Source organism: Halichoerus grypus, chromosome 4 (genome assembly GCF_964656455.1).
Source record: "Halichoerus grypus chromosome 4, mHalGry1.hap1.1, whole genome shotgun sequence".
Classification (NCBI taxonomy): Eukaryota; Metazoa; Chordata; class Mammalia; order Carnivora; family Phocidae; genus Halichoerus; species Halichoerus grypus.
This window is the reverse complement of record NC_135715.1, coordinates 30026871-30043376: the sequence shown is the minus strand read 5'-3', so window position 1 is coordinate 30043376 and position 16506 is coordinate 30026871. Positions and strand designations below refer to the sequence as shown.

At 34.6% G+C, this 16506-nt stretch overlaps 1 protein-coding gene across 16 annotated transcripts in view; it reads right to left on the bottom strand.

Moving 5' to 3' along the window:
* The window catches only part of MYCBP2 (MYC binding protein 2), a 272286-nt gene that overhangs the window by 118042 nt on the left and 137738 nt on the right, over positions 1 to 16506 (bottom strand). For all 16 annotated transcript variants that reach the window (XM_078070219.1, XM_078070220.1, XM_078070224.1 and 13 more), the window contains 7 exons: positions 12582 to 12803; positions 8617 to 8808; positions 6347 to 6553; positions 5389 to 5520; positions 3653 to 3831; positions 1602 to 1744; positions 10 to 110 (listed from right to left, as the gene is read on the bottom strand). In XM_078070219.1, the coding sequence (XP_077926345.1) occupies positions 10 to 110; positions 1602 to 1744; positions 3653 to 3831; positions 5389 to 5520; positions 6347 to 6553; positions 8617 to 8808; positions 12582 to 12803 (1176 nt within the window). The remainder of the gene's footprint in view (positions 1 to 9; positions 111 to 1601; positions 1745 to 3652; positions 3832 to 5388; positions 5521 to 6346; positions 6554 to 8616; positions 8809 to 12581; positions 12804 to 16506) is intronic.

Here is a 16506-nt window from a genome sequence, read left to right as displayed (position 1 = left end):
ATTACACACCTTGGGAATAGCAGCAGCTACTGGTCCTATGTAGGCTATAATAAGGGGAAGCAGCATGGAAAACAGACTGGAAGAGCTAAGCAGTTCTGGAATGTCATCAGCTAAAAAAGGCATTAAAACTATAGTTAGAAGGTAATTTCATTGTAATGTATATATGCTGTACTAAATCTATATTCCATTCTCTTGAGCACAATAAAATTATAGTTGACATTGACTGAATGCTTATAAAGGACCTGGCCCCATTCTAAGGGTTTTATATGCATGAGCCATCTCAAATTAATCCTCACCATAAGATACTTTTATTATTTTTGCTTTTCACAAGGGGGAAACCAAGGCATACAATGTTAAGTAACTTATCCAAAATCATATACCTGTAAAGTGATAAAGCCAGGATTAGAACCTACAGTAACAGCCATGATTTTAAACCACGACCGCTGATACCACACATGGCTATACGTGTGACGTTAGGCCAATTACTTAATTGGTATGTGCCTCAGGTTAGTCCTCTGTACAAAAGAATAATAACAGTACTTCCCCCACTGGATGTTATGAAGATTAAGTTAATATATGTAAAACACTGAGAACAAGGCCTACACATACTAAGCACTACAAAAATGCTTACTGTTATTAAGCCATACTGCCTTCTATGTTAGCAGAGAAAGCATTTTGCCGATGGACATTTTAATCATTTATCTCTAAGCATGGTGCTAGGAAGGTAAGTTGAGTCTAGATTGAGATGATCTTTATATTAAAGGCCAATTATTCCCAAATACTTCTTTCTAGATCTGCTGTTGTGCCACAATAGGATGCATTTATTTAAAAATACAGTTTCTTAGCCCAACCCAAACCTTTAGTTTGGATAGGCCAAATATTCTTTATTTTTAGGAAGTTCCCCAGGTGATTCACTAGGTGATTCCCAGGTGTGCACTAGGCTTAGGAATACATGTTATAGATAACAGTAAGACTGGGTGGGTAGCAATGAATCCTTTTGTAAATGAACTCCGCTGCCAGTGTGGAGGGTGACCAGGTAACTAGACAGGGAGCGGGAGAAAGGTGGCAGTGAGATTGCTGGGATGCTGTCCATCCATGAGGAAGAGGACACATGCCCTGTACCATGGTGGCTTGAACTATGGAAGAAGGGATAGGGGAATACCAACTGGAGAGTTGCCAGTGGAAGAACTCACAGAACTCAAATCAGATAAGTGAGTTTGGGTTACCCAGATCTTTGGGTGAATGGTGATACCATTACTGGAAATATGATATATAGGAAGAAAAACACACCTAAAAGAGAAAACAAAATGCTTTTTGACTCCTAAAGGAAGGATAAAGCAAAGACTCAGCTTAATGGGAGAGTTTTTGTCTTACTAGGTTAAGTAAGAAAATAACAGGTATCAGGTAACTGCTTTTGAACATTCTAAAAAATCCTGCATATGGAGAGTATGGCTGATACAAAATGAATGTATATGTATGTACACATCTACAATGAATAAAACACTCTGGGATTCTATAAGACGGTTCGTCTCAGTAACTCTGTGTACAAGTTAGAGAATAAAGAATCTAAAATATGACTATTAAGAAAATAAAAGTCTTACCATCCACAGCAAGAGCTCTGTGCAAGAGGTCTTTTGCAGCTCGAACAACAGTGCTTACCACAGAGAGAGCTCTGCTACAGTTTTTATCTTCTTCATTGGCTTTACTTAGAAGCTGGGATTGTAAATCTCCATCAAATTCACTCCTGTAACAAGAGTCACGCATGAGATTTTACATGGTAGGTAAAACATGATCTAAGTCCAGTTATCATATTTAGATCAGAGCTCCTCACTTAAAGTTATTTTAAAACAAGACCAACGAGAGTGTATCTTAGGAACTGATATTTAAACAAAGGCCTGAATTATGTTAAAAAAAAAAAAGCTGAGGGAAAAGTATTCAGGCAAAAGGAACAGTAAGAGAAAGGTTCAGACAAGAACAAGATCAGCAAGTTCAAGGAACAGAGTGACAAGTGTGCCTGGAATGAAAGGACATGGAGGGTGACAGGAGTCAGATCATGTGAGCTTTGTACACCTCTGTGAGACCTTACATTTCATGCTGGGATGGGAAGCTGTGAGAGGACTCTGAGCAAGGGCAGACCTGACCAATGTACATTTCTGTAAGATCCCTCTGGCTGCACCGTGCAGAACTGAATGCAGCAGGCCCGCGGCAAAAGGAGGGAGACTGGGTTAGAAGCTGTGAGAGTTACCCAGGGAGCAGTAGTGATGGCTTGGACTCAACTGTTAATTATGGGAATTAGAAAAAGTCAGATTTAGAACATTTTATTTTGTTTGATTAATTCATTCATTAATTAATTTGAGTGAGAGAGAGAGAGAGTGCACGTGTGTGGAGGGGAAGAAGGGGCAGAGGTTGAGGGAGAGAGAGAATCTTAAGCAGGCTCCATGCCCAGTGCGGAGTCTGATGTGGGGCTTGATCGCACGATCCTGAGATTACAACCTGAGATGAAATCAAGAGTTGGATGCTTAACTGACTGAGCCACCCAGATGCCCCTAAATTTAATTAATTTTAAATTTAAAGCTAAGGGTATGTAAAGCTTGGTGGGAAACAAAAATATCTAAAACACTGTATTTTGTGTAAGAAATAAAGTCTAGATAGCAGATGCTTCTAAGGGGCTCCCCAGCCTTTTGAAATATATAACTTCTGTGCATGATATGATTTTTTTAATGTATGGTTTGAGAAAGAGAATATTATTTATTGTGGTGCTGTGTAACAAAAAGTTTTTCATGATTCGGTAAAAGGACTAGAAAACTTGTATCTCAGCAGCAACACACCACCAGGAAGCTATTTAACACCTACCATTTCTATTTTATTTCACATGCAAAAAGGCAGGAGAAAAATCTACATTCAGGGCAACAGCTTTGTACAATTGCCCAGGCAGTGTTCCCAGATTGTTTATGAAGGAAAGAGAGAAAGCAGCAAATCTCTGAAAGTGATACACAACCTTGGTGGGATCTGAGGCTAAGTCAGACTGAGGGTAGTAGATATGGTGAATGGTACTCACTACCTATGATTCCAGCTAATTCACTAAAAGAAAAACTGAGATGTGATGACAAAAGTACATTTAGAAGTTTTTTTTACCCCAAATTGTTATTATTTTTTTTTTGTACTGTTTATATAAGGAATGGTTAAGGAACACATCATGATATACTCTAGGGTCCTCAGAACTAGATTCACAGACATCAAAATATACGGCAGACTGGATAATAGGATCAAGGCAACACTAGTACTTGGGTAGAGTTGATGTGATCATCAATTTTTGCTATTTTTAAAAAGAAATGAATAAATTCCACTTAAATTTGAAACTGTAGACAACAAACTATAAAAGTAACAACAAATAGCACATATGTCCAAGACATAAAAATGTCAAAGATGTTAAAGAAATAATGACAAAAACATTTTAAAGCATTCACCTTTACAATAAACACTGAATTTATATATTGAAATGAGATCTTTTTACATGGATTAGCACAAGTATGTGCAAGGCAGTTACACTAGAATTATAACTATGCATTTATTAGCATTTTTTACCTTGGTAATAAACTGTATGGCTCCTGTCACTTTACAACAGTCTCCTTACCTCTATACACACATTTACCTGTAGTAGAGTATCTGTGGAATCTGTCCTCTGGTTTGGTTTGTGCCATTACTACTCAAGCTGCATGTGCTGAATGTGAATGTCACACCATCAGGGCACTGAACTGTGGTCATTCCTCCATCTCCATTGGCTGTACGGCTTCCATAGTTCCTCAAGCGCACAGCATATTTAACATTTTCCTTCACAATCAAGATGTAAAACATGTTTATAATGTACAGAGGAAATTAAAAAACTGGGCAAATAAACTGAATTTCTTTGTCATATTTATAGATGATTTGGTTAAACGCATTTTTAATGTCAAAAAGGAAGATAAGTAACACTTACTGATGTTTATTATTTTAAAAGAACTATACTAAGTACTTCATGTGCTTTAATCAGGTTGATCCTTAAAATGACCTCATGAGGTTAAGTACCATTACTATTCCTATTTTACAGATGAGGAATCTGAGGCACAGAGAAGTTAAGTAACTCACTCAAAGTCACACAGCTAATACGTGATGGAACTAGTATTTGAATATAGATAGTCTGACGATAGTTCCTGCTCTTAACCACAATGTAGAGTATTAACCACAACAAAAGATTTAAAATAACATAATCTAATATTTTTCTTTGATGGGTTTAAATTTTGAAATAATTTCAAATGTGGGAAAAAATAATGGTGAGTCTACTGTATCTTTTTAAGAGACACTCAAAGTCAGAAATGGTTAGGTAGACAGAAATGGGAAAAATATTCATAAGCAAAAGTTGTCCCAAATAAGATGCACTGTGCATAGAAAACATGAGACACAGACATTGGTGCCTTATGATCTATGATATAAACTTCATAGTGAAGATTTTTTGTTTTTTGGTACCTGAACTCTCTTTGATAATGTCTCTGATGAACTTACCTTATCCAAAATTCTGCTCTATAGTAAAAATAATAATATACAGTTGAATTCAGAATTACTCCATTTGTAATTAAGGTTAAGTAAAATTTCTGTTTTGCTAATTTGTTATTTACTGCTAGACAATAAAGTTATATGAATAAATAACTTTTATATAAAGTAACTTTAATAGTTAATACTCTATTAAGCTCACTTTTTTTTTTTTAAGATTTTATTTATTTATTTGACAGAAGGGAGAGCACAAGTAGGCAGAGTGACAGGCAGATGGAGAGGGAGAAGCAGGCTCCCCGCTGAGCAGGGAGCCCGATGCGGAACTCGATCCCAGGACCCTGGGATCATGACCTGAGCCGAAGGCAGACACTTAACCGACTGAGCCAACGAGGTGCCCCAAGCCCATTTTTTTAAAAAGTGAGTTTTGGCACAATGAGAGAAGGAAAGACAGGAACTCATATTTACTAAGCTTCTATACTGTGTTAGGCATGGAGCCAAGTACTTTATGCCATCATTTAATTTCCTCTGAACAACACTACAATGTAGATACTATCCTTCCCAACCTACAGGTAAGTCCCAGAGTAGCTAAATAATGATGTCCAATGTCTTAGAGCTACTTTGTGGAAGAACAGGCACCTGAAGCTACTTCTGTCTGACTCCAAAACCTAACAATACTTTCTGCTATACCAGATTTTAAGAGATCTTTTGCAAAAACAGAATATAATACAGTACAGTATCAGGAGTATAGTAGTGACTCTATAAACGTTTAAAGCACCACTTAAAGGTAATACTTTTCATTACTTTTTAAGTAAGCTACATAATAATACCTCTTATTTACAAAAGAAACATAACTGAAATTACCTTTAAAGGAACAACTTTGTCAAGTCTGATTTCAGCTATATCACTGGGTGAATCATCTGTTGTATAGGTTCCTTTGACTAATTCTAGAGATGTCCATCTATGAGAATGAGTCGAATCTCCTGCATGTTCACTCTAATTAAAATAAGACAAAACCCACCATATTCTTAATTTTGTTTTATTGTTTTTAAGCAGTTTATTTTCTTGCATATAAAATTATCCATTAGCATTCCCCTATACATATTGAAGAAAAAATTTCTGGTATGCTGAACTATTCACTTTTATCAGATTTCCTGAGGACTCTAGAACCTAAATCATATAAATGGGATTTTCTCATCTGATGTTTTAAAATGATTCCCACTTCTTCATTAGGAGAGTGCAACTCTAATTATAGAACCTAATGAAGTAGGGAAATAATTTAAATTAATTACTAAAAAGAACCATGATACGGAAAGATTTCTATTTATTATGAAATGATTTCGCGGTAACTTTGTCCCATTTTAATAAACCTTTGTGAAAACTCGGGTTCTTTAAATAATTTAGAGAATAGAGCAAGATAGAGCTTAATCAATCAATCAATACTATCTTTACTAAGAATCATCCATTAACACTCTATGACAAAATTGCTTTAATCACTGATACAGATAATAGTATCGATCTGAATATTATTCTTGTTTCTTAAAAAACTATAATAGCAAAAAAAATTATACAGAAGTTATCATCAGGAGCTTAGCTATATAATTTCTAGTCTTTTCATTTAACATCTCCCCTGGAAGTGCAAAAAATATGAGGCAGAAGTGATCCAGAATGGCACACAAGCAATCATGCAGAATCACTCTCATTTTCTTTCATGTCTGCCATGACCAAAGACTAATCAGCTAACCCCTCAAAGATTTAGGCAGTCTTACTATGATAATGGTAACCCACACAGCAAGATGAACACTGGAAGAGAGGTACTTACATCATCAACCAATACCTCTAATTCGTATTCATGAATTCCACCTCCTCCATAGACAGAAAAACCAACCACAACTATTCCAGGTTTGTCTACTGAAAAACAGATTGCATCAGGGGACCCATTCCCAGTGTTCCAACTTCTTCCTTGACTTGTTTTTGTGAATCGGTTAGCACTGGCCTTAACAGAGTGGAGAGAATTAAGTCCATCAACCTAGGAACAAACAAAAGCACAATTACACATCAGTAGTCTGTACCTGAGTGTTAATATACCTTTAACAAAATCCCCAAATTTCCAAGAAGTTCAAAAAGATAACCTACATTTACCAATTGGCTGTAAACCCTCCTAAACGTACATTCTATAGAGATTACCCAGCAATAAAACCAGATTTTGTCATTCTAAATTTACAAATCAGTATCACTTGACAGTATTTTCTTCTTAGTCATAGGAAACTATACATTTCACTTAATTTATAATGTCAGAACTATATACCAGTAAGTTATTACAGTCATAACATATGAATGAATTATATCACTCACTTTGAAAAGAGATACCAAAATTTCACTAACATTCTATGGACCAGCAGTTTTCAAACCATGTGACACAGAGCTCTAGGAATTCCGCAGAGATGGGTAATCCAGAAAGAGGTGGACTCAAGTTTCCCTCCGTCAGTCAGACTATCCCCCCTCTCATCTGTGAGTTTTGAAGACTTCATTTGCAGAAAATGTTCTATGTCTTAAGTTTGAATACCACTAATGTATGTTATAACTTGGCATTCAATATTTGAATATATATATACAAGTACAACCTCACTAATTACAGACTTGTTAGAGAGGATCAGTAAACTTATTTTGGCTTGAAACTGCTCTTTTTCATTACAGAGCCAGCTTTTGATCTAAGGTGACTGCAGAAATTTGGAAGACGTATAAGAGGAAAAAAACTGAAGTTTATGATTCTAGCAAGAATTTCAAACTGCTCTGGGAAAGAAAGAAATATGGATGTCTAAGCAAGGACCTTTGGAAACTTCCAAGTTTGTATATTAGGCACCTGCAATTTGGGGCATTCTTTTTCATTAAAAAAAAAAAAGTTAAGTTCACAAGGGAAAACTAGATAGTAACCTTCTGAGGGGGAGCTATGCATCACAGACCTTCTCTTCCAGGATCTGGTACAGAAGGGAAGTATATTAGAGGCTGATGACTAAGTGAAAAAAACACAAAAAACAAAAAAAACCCAAAACGAACTAAATTAAAATTTTCTGACAAGGGTTCAGTGACCTCCTGTGCCAAAGTCAAAGCTAACAAAGAAATGAAGGAAATGCTTCCCAGGGTGAAATACTAAAATATGTGCAGGTACATGTAATCATTCAGAAATCCTAAAGGCTAAACTGTCACTATGAATCAGAAATGAGTATAGCCTGGATAGATTAATTCAGCATAGATCCTAAAATAAATCTGTAAGTAAGAAAAAGCAAGGGCTAGGAATTATAAAAGTAAAAGAGAGAAAAGAGAAAAGATGTTATCTGGCAGGCAACTGAATATATGCTAGCTATTAAACATTCATTTGAGTGATATAAGGTATTTCACATTACGACATGATTTTCAAAACCAATCTTCTGTCTGCTTTTTTGGGAAAAAAATTAGAAAACTTCACTAAATTCAGTCAAAACGTTTATATAAATTGTACAACAGAGTGAGCAGGGCAGTGAAATGGTTAAAAATAATGTTACTTTACAAAATGTAAAGCCCTTTTGAAGTAGTTTTCTCAAACACAGTAATATTTGATCCTTTAAAAATTTTGTGGTCATGGCTGTACAACAATGTGAGTGTACTGAATGCCCATTTTACATACGTTCTTTGTCCAGTGTCAGTCAAGTGCGCAGAACTAAGGTTTAAACCTCTTTACCTTCTCCATACCATGTGTTCACTATTAGCAGCCCCATTTCTATGACTCATTACCCAGCAATGTGAACGATTTTTGCTTCCATTGGGACATGGCAGTGAGGTTGTACTATGGAGCATATGAGAGGAAAACATACAGTTTGTATTACTGTGACATCCTGGGTAAATGTGAGAGAGAGGGGGGGAGCAAGCAAGAGCAAAGAAGAGGTATAAGGAAGGGAAAACCAAACAATTTAGCTTGAAGGTTTTGTTTTCTTTTAAAGAAAAACAATACAAATGGGATTAAAATTAGTTTCTACAAAGCCAAAATATATGAAAAAAGAAACTGTGGAAAGTTTAAACATGTGCTTGTTATCCAGTCTCAAAATATAACACTACCTCAGATCCCAGGGCTGATGCTGTCAGTTCACTGACAATACTGGCCAGCAATCCACAGGTGTTGGAAACCAGGTGGGAGGAGAAGAGCTCATTTTCTCTCCTCAGGCTATTCCTGACTGGGAGCACAACAATAACCAGCATTTTCTCCAGAACTTCACGGAAGCTTGTCATACCTGAGATATTCTCTTCACTCTAAGATACATGAAAAAAGAAAAAAGTTCCAGGATACTACTGCTTTATTTTCCTACACCCTTAATATTCACGCTTGACTCTGTGTCTATAAATCCATCCAGTTGTGTGTGGAACCACTGAATTTACTTTTCACTTAGAAGTTCTTTTTTCAATTATTCTGTGTATCATAAAAGTACATCTTTACAAGATGTTTTTTATTAGCTTTGAGTCACTTTCACTTATTCTCTTATTTAACTTCTCAATAACAATCACATATGACAGAAAAACACTCCTATCTAAAAAGCTTTTTTTATAGGACAAGATTCCAATCTAAGATAATTATTTCTGGTATATTTAGAGGTAAAGCAACTGAGTATATGTGCTGCCAAAGCGAACACGAGGTAAAGCAACTGAGAAATAGTCTGTACAAATCTATTTCCTAATAAAATGTAATAAAAACATGGAATTTTACTATAAATACTCCTATGCAGTTTTACATTTTCTACTGTACTTGATTTCCTAAGAAATTCCAACCCCTACCAATGGAAAAATTTCAAGAAATTATAAAGTCCCATTAAAGACTAAGGGGGAAAATATTTTTTTTCCAAAAATAAAGGGAAAAGATGATTAATTTAATTGATATCCAGCATGAACACTATTTATCTTTTTTTTACCATCCCTGATATCTTTTAGCCCGCTATGGACAGGGAGCAAAACATATCTGGTTTTGTGAGGGGGCCAATTGTGAGCAATGACCCTTTCAATTTTACTGTAGACTAGTTAATCAAACAACCTGGGATTTAGTTCCAGTTTCTTCATAGTGCCTCAACTTTTGTAAAATCAGGGGAATTATATGCTATGATTCAGTTATCAAAATCACCTGGTTGCCCCCTGAATAGGTAAGTTCTTCCACAATACTAACATTCCATACTGCATTATGACATACAGCATATGTAACAAATTCAACAGATTTCATAAAGTCATAAAATCTCAAGGAAGTTAAGTCAGCCTTCCCAAGACAAATCAAATATGTAAATGGAGTATACATTCAACCCATGACAGAAAATTAAGTAACTTTTCAGTTAAAATCATCATAAGCATTATTATACATCTTTCTTAATGTACAATCTTAGGCTGAACAAAAGTCACTTAGAGATAATCTTCCATCTTTAAATTATTTCTATTATCATTTGAATAAAACTACCATAACACATCAGCTTCTTATGTAATTAGCTTTCCTGGCTTTAAAATAATCAATTCCTGATTTTGTTAAAATTATAATTCTTCTATCCTTTACATCACTTTGATTCTCCAGAAACTTTACTTTTTGGAACTTCTCAGAAAATCAGCTTTGGATGAAACTCAATCCCCAATTGTACTCCATAATCAATAATCTTGGAAGGGCTTTATTAGGGGGATGGGTGAAGTGTATTTATCTAGTTATACCCACTTAGTTTCTAATTAGTAACTAACAAGATTAATACAAGAAGCTTCCCATATAATCTTAAAATGGAGTTAATAGTGTCAACGTTTTAGTTGAAGAATCAAAAAAATATACATATACATATATGCACATCACTAGCCACTTAAATTTTAGAGAAAGGAATTCAGTCACTAGTGGTGGGGAATGCAAGCTGATCACTAGCTTTCTGGAGGGCATTTTGACAATTTGTAGTAAAGTCTTGAGGTGTTTTCCTTTTACTTAAGAATTTTTCCACTCCTGATGATTTACTCTGGAAAGATCACCATGAATATGCATAAAAATGTAGTCAATGATACTTTTAGTAGCATGATTAAAATACTAAAATATTGGGAATAAGCTAAATATGTATATATATGTAGAGGGAAAACATTAACTAAATTACGCTATACCCAAATGGTAGAATCCTGCAATATCTATTAAGAAAAGGATAGAAGGATATGTACTATCTTCATAGAATATTAACAAAGACATACAAATATACAATTATTAATAATTACCAAATGTGTGTGGTTCTGAAAACTTTTAAATATTTTTAAATTTTACTATACTTTTAAGGAAAGATTGTAACACTAAAGTGAATTCTAAAAGAAAAAGAGAATTATCCATAACTTTATCACCTAAGCATTATTTTCATTTCTCAGTATTCTTTCAAAATACGTACTACATACGTAATAGAAAAATACATATGCCTTTTGCATACATAGTTTACACAGTCATCATAGTATACCATAGTCATAAAGTATATATACTTTGGTTTCTGATTTTCTAATTTAAAAATGTAAAAACATCACCCTTTTTTTTTTTTTTAAGATTTTACTTATTTGAGAGAGAGAGAAAGCACGAGCAGGGTTGGGGGAGGGGAGGAGGGGCAGAGAGAGAAGTAGACTCCTTACTGAGCAGGGAGCCCAACATGGGGCTCAATCCCAGGACCCTGAGATCATGACCTAAGCAGAAGGCAGACGCTTAACTGACTGAGCCACCCAGGCGCCCCAACATCACCCTTGATATTAAATGTAAATATAGCTATTTTTAAAGGCCAAGCCCTTTTTTATCACACTGATATATCCAAATTAAACTATTTCACCTAGTGATGAACATAAAAAGGTCTAATTAAGGTTTTCCATTTTTCCTTTTAATAAAATACACATAAAGCTTTAGTCTTTCAATTATTCCCTTGGGTAATTTCCTTTGCAAATACTCATCACACCTAATACTGAATTGGCAATTTATCTTGTAAGAATATCTTCCAGTTTATAGACACACCCTGCCCCGCCAATTCAAGAGCTGGTTTATCTTTTTTACTCCTGTCTCAACTAGTACCTAATTACAATCCCAGTAAATAGTAGGTACACAATAAACTTGCTGAAAGAAAAAGATTACTTAGACTAATTACATAATGCCAGAAACCATCCAAAAGTTTAGTAGGTTTCCTCATAGTCTCACCAGAGTAGGACTTAATAAGGAAAAAAAAATCATTTTTCCTAATTTTTTACAAATAAATCAGTACTTCAATTCATTCACATTTAGTTTCTAGTAAGGCTGAAATTTTTCCCATGCTGGCTTGCTCTCTAAAGTCCCTCTTGTATTTACTCTTATTATTTCTACTGTAATTCTACAAAGGTATTATATTAACTGTAAGTTTTCTTTCCCATTCTGCTATTGTCCTTCATTCTATATGTCACTTACAATTTTCTCATAGTTTTTCTGTTGCTTCAGTCAACAGAAAATTGCTACTGTACATTAGGATACTATTCTATATTCTACTGCTTTTCTTGGCTTTCATTTTAAAGATTACTTCTCATCAACTTGGTAATATTACATATGGTTTTCTTGTGTATTTAATTTTTCTCTATAGTGCTTTCTAATAAACCAGAAATGGTTCCTACTATAACTGTTTTAGAATGTTTATTTTAATATACCAAAATGTTATAGAAAAAATGTTTCAAAAATTTATTTATTTCCCTCGAATTCTATCTTGGCAATCTAAAATATTAGAATCTAAAAGTTTGCTTATAGTATCTGCAACTTTCAAATGGTTTGGCAAATAACAAATACATGGGAATTCATTGCATAACCCTCACATTTTTTTTTTTATAGGTTAGGTTTCATTCAGAATTTAAGAATTAGAGAAAAAAAATTGCAGATTTATAGGTAAACATAAGAAAATTTTTCCCCCTGAATTTTTGCTCTTCTTGTGAAACACATACTTATTTGGTAAATGCCAATATAGAAGAATAAGCACCAACTTAAATATGCCCTCATTTGTGGTTTTATTGCTTCAGTATAAAAGATATTTAAGAAAAAGACCTACCTGGCTGAGTTTTTCCATATGTGCTACCAAAAGGGGAAACCGATGAACTAGTGTTGAGTCATTCTCCGTGCTAACTTGTTTGACAAGTGATCGTAGTAGTACTTCTCCGTCGTATGCAATAGGGAAGATGGAAGTCAGCTTAACGGAAGTGTGGCACAGAGCCGACATAACAGCTGCCAGCAGTCGGCTACTGGAGGTCTTGAAGTTGGCTTCTTGGATATCCTGTTAAAAAGAGAAATATGCACCCACCAAAGAAATACGGCATCAATATAATCCACATTTTTGGGTATACAAAAGGTAAACAACTTTTTAAATTATTCCAAAATTTTCTAGGATTCATTTTAATTGTCGTGTTATGGGATTTAATTATATCAATACTTTTAAACACAACTGTTCAAGTTACTACCCAATGAAGATGGAAAAATTACTAAATATGGTCAAGAAAAAGCAGCCTCCTATTCTCCAATCAATGACTTTAATATATCCTCAGAATCATAGTCCTCTTTAGCACGACGCTGAAAGAATGACATCAAAAAGGCCCCAATCAGTATATATCCATGTCCAGTAAAACAAGCACTGAAACCGCTTTCTTCCAATAACAAATGATTTAAATTGTAATTCGGTGCTACTATAACATTTCACTAATGGTAATGTAGCATAATGAATAGCTACTATAATAAACATTCTGCTTAAGGTCACAAAATTATGTCATCACATTATATAGTTTATTCAGAAAAATAAGTAGCATACTTGTAAATTCTTTTCAAATTTTATTTATTTATTTGAGAGAGAGAGAGCAGGAGTGGGAGCAGGGGTAGGAGAGGAAGAAAAGGGAGAAGTAGACGTTCTACTGAGCAGGGAGCCCAAGACCCTGAGATCATGACCTGAGCTGAAGGCAGATGCTTAACCAACTGAGCCACGCAGGCTCCCCAGATTTTTTAACAAAATATTAAAAACTTACCAAGACAGGATATACTAATTCACAAAAACTGCGTACACACTACTTAGTTCAGCAAACATCTGTGTTACAAATTCAGGCTAAATGCAACATCCTATCTGTTAAACCAACATTTGTTAAAGTTAGCCTGCCTGTAACCTGTTCAGTGGCAAAGAAAACAACCATATGAGACTGCACAGGTCGACAGAGTAAGTTGTGCACTAATCCAGGCAATAATCTTGTCCCAGGAAACCGACTGGTAAAATATACTATTCTGCTATAGAACATGGATGAACCTGGAGGACACTATAATGAGTGAAATAAGCCAGTCAGAGACAGACAAAATACTGCACGATTCCACTTATATGAAGTATCTAAAATAGTCAAACTCACAGAAGCAGAGAATAGAATGGTTGGGAGAAGGGGGAAGTGGGGAGTTGTGTTAAACGGGTATAAAGTTTCAGTTATGAAAGATGAGTAAGCGCTAGTGATCTCCTATACAACATCATACCCGTAGTTAACAATATCATATTATATGCTCAAAGTGTATTAAGAGGTAGCTCTCATGTTAAGTGTTCTTGTCACAATGAAATAGTTTTTTTAATACTAAGAATAAATTCAGTATGGAAATTGCTTAAAAAATAGTAGTAACAAAATAAAAACAAAGTTGCCTACCCAGATGTCATCACTGGACTATCTTTCAAATAGGCTAGGATACCGTGGTGATGACAGTGAACTTTCTTAGGGGAGAAGGCGCTAGAACTTCCACTACAATGTTAAATAGAAGTGGTGAGAACAGTTACCTCGTGCCTTGTTCCTGAACTTAGGGCAGTATTCAATATTTCACCATTAAGTATGATATTAACTGTAAATTCTTCTGTAGATATCCTTTATAATCCTAGATTGAAGAAGTTTCCTTAAATCCTAGTTTGATGAGAAGTTTTCATCACTGAATAAGTGCTAATTTTGTCAAATCCTTTTTCATCACCTATTGAGAGGATTATACAGTTTTCTCTATTTATTCAGTTAATATGGTGAATTACATTGATTTTTGAAAGTTACACTAATCTTGCATTTCTAAGAAAAACCCTACTGTGTGTGATGTATTTTTTATATTGCTGGATTTGATTTGATAATATTGTTAAGAGCTTTTGTTATCTATATTTGAGTAATGTTTGTCTGTACTAATTTTTTCTTCTAATATCTTAGTCAGGTTTTGGTATCAGGATAAGGCTAACTTGACTAAATTAGTGGGAAATATTGTCTCCTATATTTTCTAAAAGAGTTTGTAAAAGACTGGTATCATTTCTTTCTTGTAAGTTTAATATAATTCAGCAATGACAATTATCTGGGTATGGACTCTTCTTTGTGGGAAAGTCTTTGATAATAAATTCAATTTTTTAATGGATATAAGGCAGTTCAGATTTTTCTATTTCTTATTGTGTCAGTTTTGGTTAAGCTGTATTTTTCAAGGTATTTGTCTACTTTATCTAAAGTTACAACTTACTGGGGCGCCTGGGTGGCTCAGTCGTTAAGCGTCTGCCTTCGGCTCAGGTCATGATCCCAGGGTCCTGGGATCGAGTCCCACATCGGGCTCCCTGCTCGGCAGGAAGCCTGCTTCTCCCTCTCCCACTCCCCCTGCTTGTGTTCCTGCTCTCGCTATCTCTCTCTGTCAAATAAATAAATAAAATCTTTAAAAAAAATAAAATAAATAAAATAAAGTTACAACTTACTAATATAAAGTTGTTCATAATATTCCCTTATCAGTTTGCTGGATCTACAGTGATATTCCCTGTTTCATTCCTGATCATGGTATTTTGTGTTTTTTCTTTATCTCTTGTCTCTCAATCAGACTTGCTAGGAGTTTATTAATTTGGTTTTCATTTCAAAGAACCAACTTTCAACTTTGTCAATTTTCTCTATTTTTACTTTACTCGTTTCTGCTCTTATCTTTATTATTTCCTTCATCTTGATTACTTTCTTCTTACTTTGGTTTGCTAATTCTTTCTGACTTCTTTAGGTAGAAACTTAGATCACTGATTTTAAACCTTTCTTCTTTGCTAGTATTATCATTTAATGCTTTAGCTACACCTCACAAATTCTGATGTTATACTTTTATCTTTTAGTATGAAATAGTTTCCAATTTCCTTTCGATTTCTACTTTGATTCACTGGTTACTTGTAAGTGTTGTCTATTTTCCACGTATTTAGTGCCTTTCTCAATATATTTTGCCATTGGTTTAGTTCTATTGTGGTCTGAAACTCTTTAATTTTAATCTTTTGAAATTTACTAAGACTTGTTTTATGGCCTAGCATATGATCTATCTTTGTGAACATGATATGTATACATGGAAATAACATGTATTCTGCACTTGCACTTTCTGTTTTATAAATATCAATAAAACCAACGTGGTTGATAGCACTGTTCAGATCTTCTATTTCTCTAATGATTTTCTGGTCTACTTGTTCTGTTAATTACTGAAAGAGGAGCACTGAAATCTCCAAGTATCATTGTGAATTCATCTATTTTTCCCTTTAATTCTGTCAGTTTTTTGCCTCAAGTATTTTGAAACTGTGATTTGGAGCATACACATTTATGAGGCTTGCAGTTTCCTCATGAATGAATGTTATTAGCAAGCAAGTTCACTCATAGCTCTCTCTCCTGACCGTTCTGAAGATATGTGGGTGGCAGAAGCTGCCCTTCTAGCGCTATCCTTGCTCTTACACCCACACTCAACGATTGTTCTTGTTCCCTTACATGTGCACACTCACTCACAGATTCAAAGAGCAAATCAGCAGCTGTGCAATGTGCCTGCCAATTTTATAACTAAGAATGATAAAGCACAGAAAAAAAAACAAGTCCTTCAACTTGGATTATGTAAGTCACACATACCAAGCCAATGTCCTAATTTACCTTTTATAAAAGTTAGAAAGATTGAGGCAACAGCACTTTATTTTCTTGAAGAGTATTAAGTAATATATCATTTTT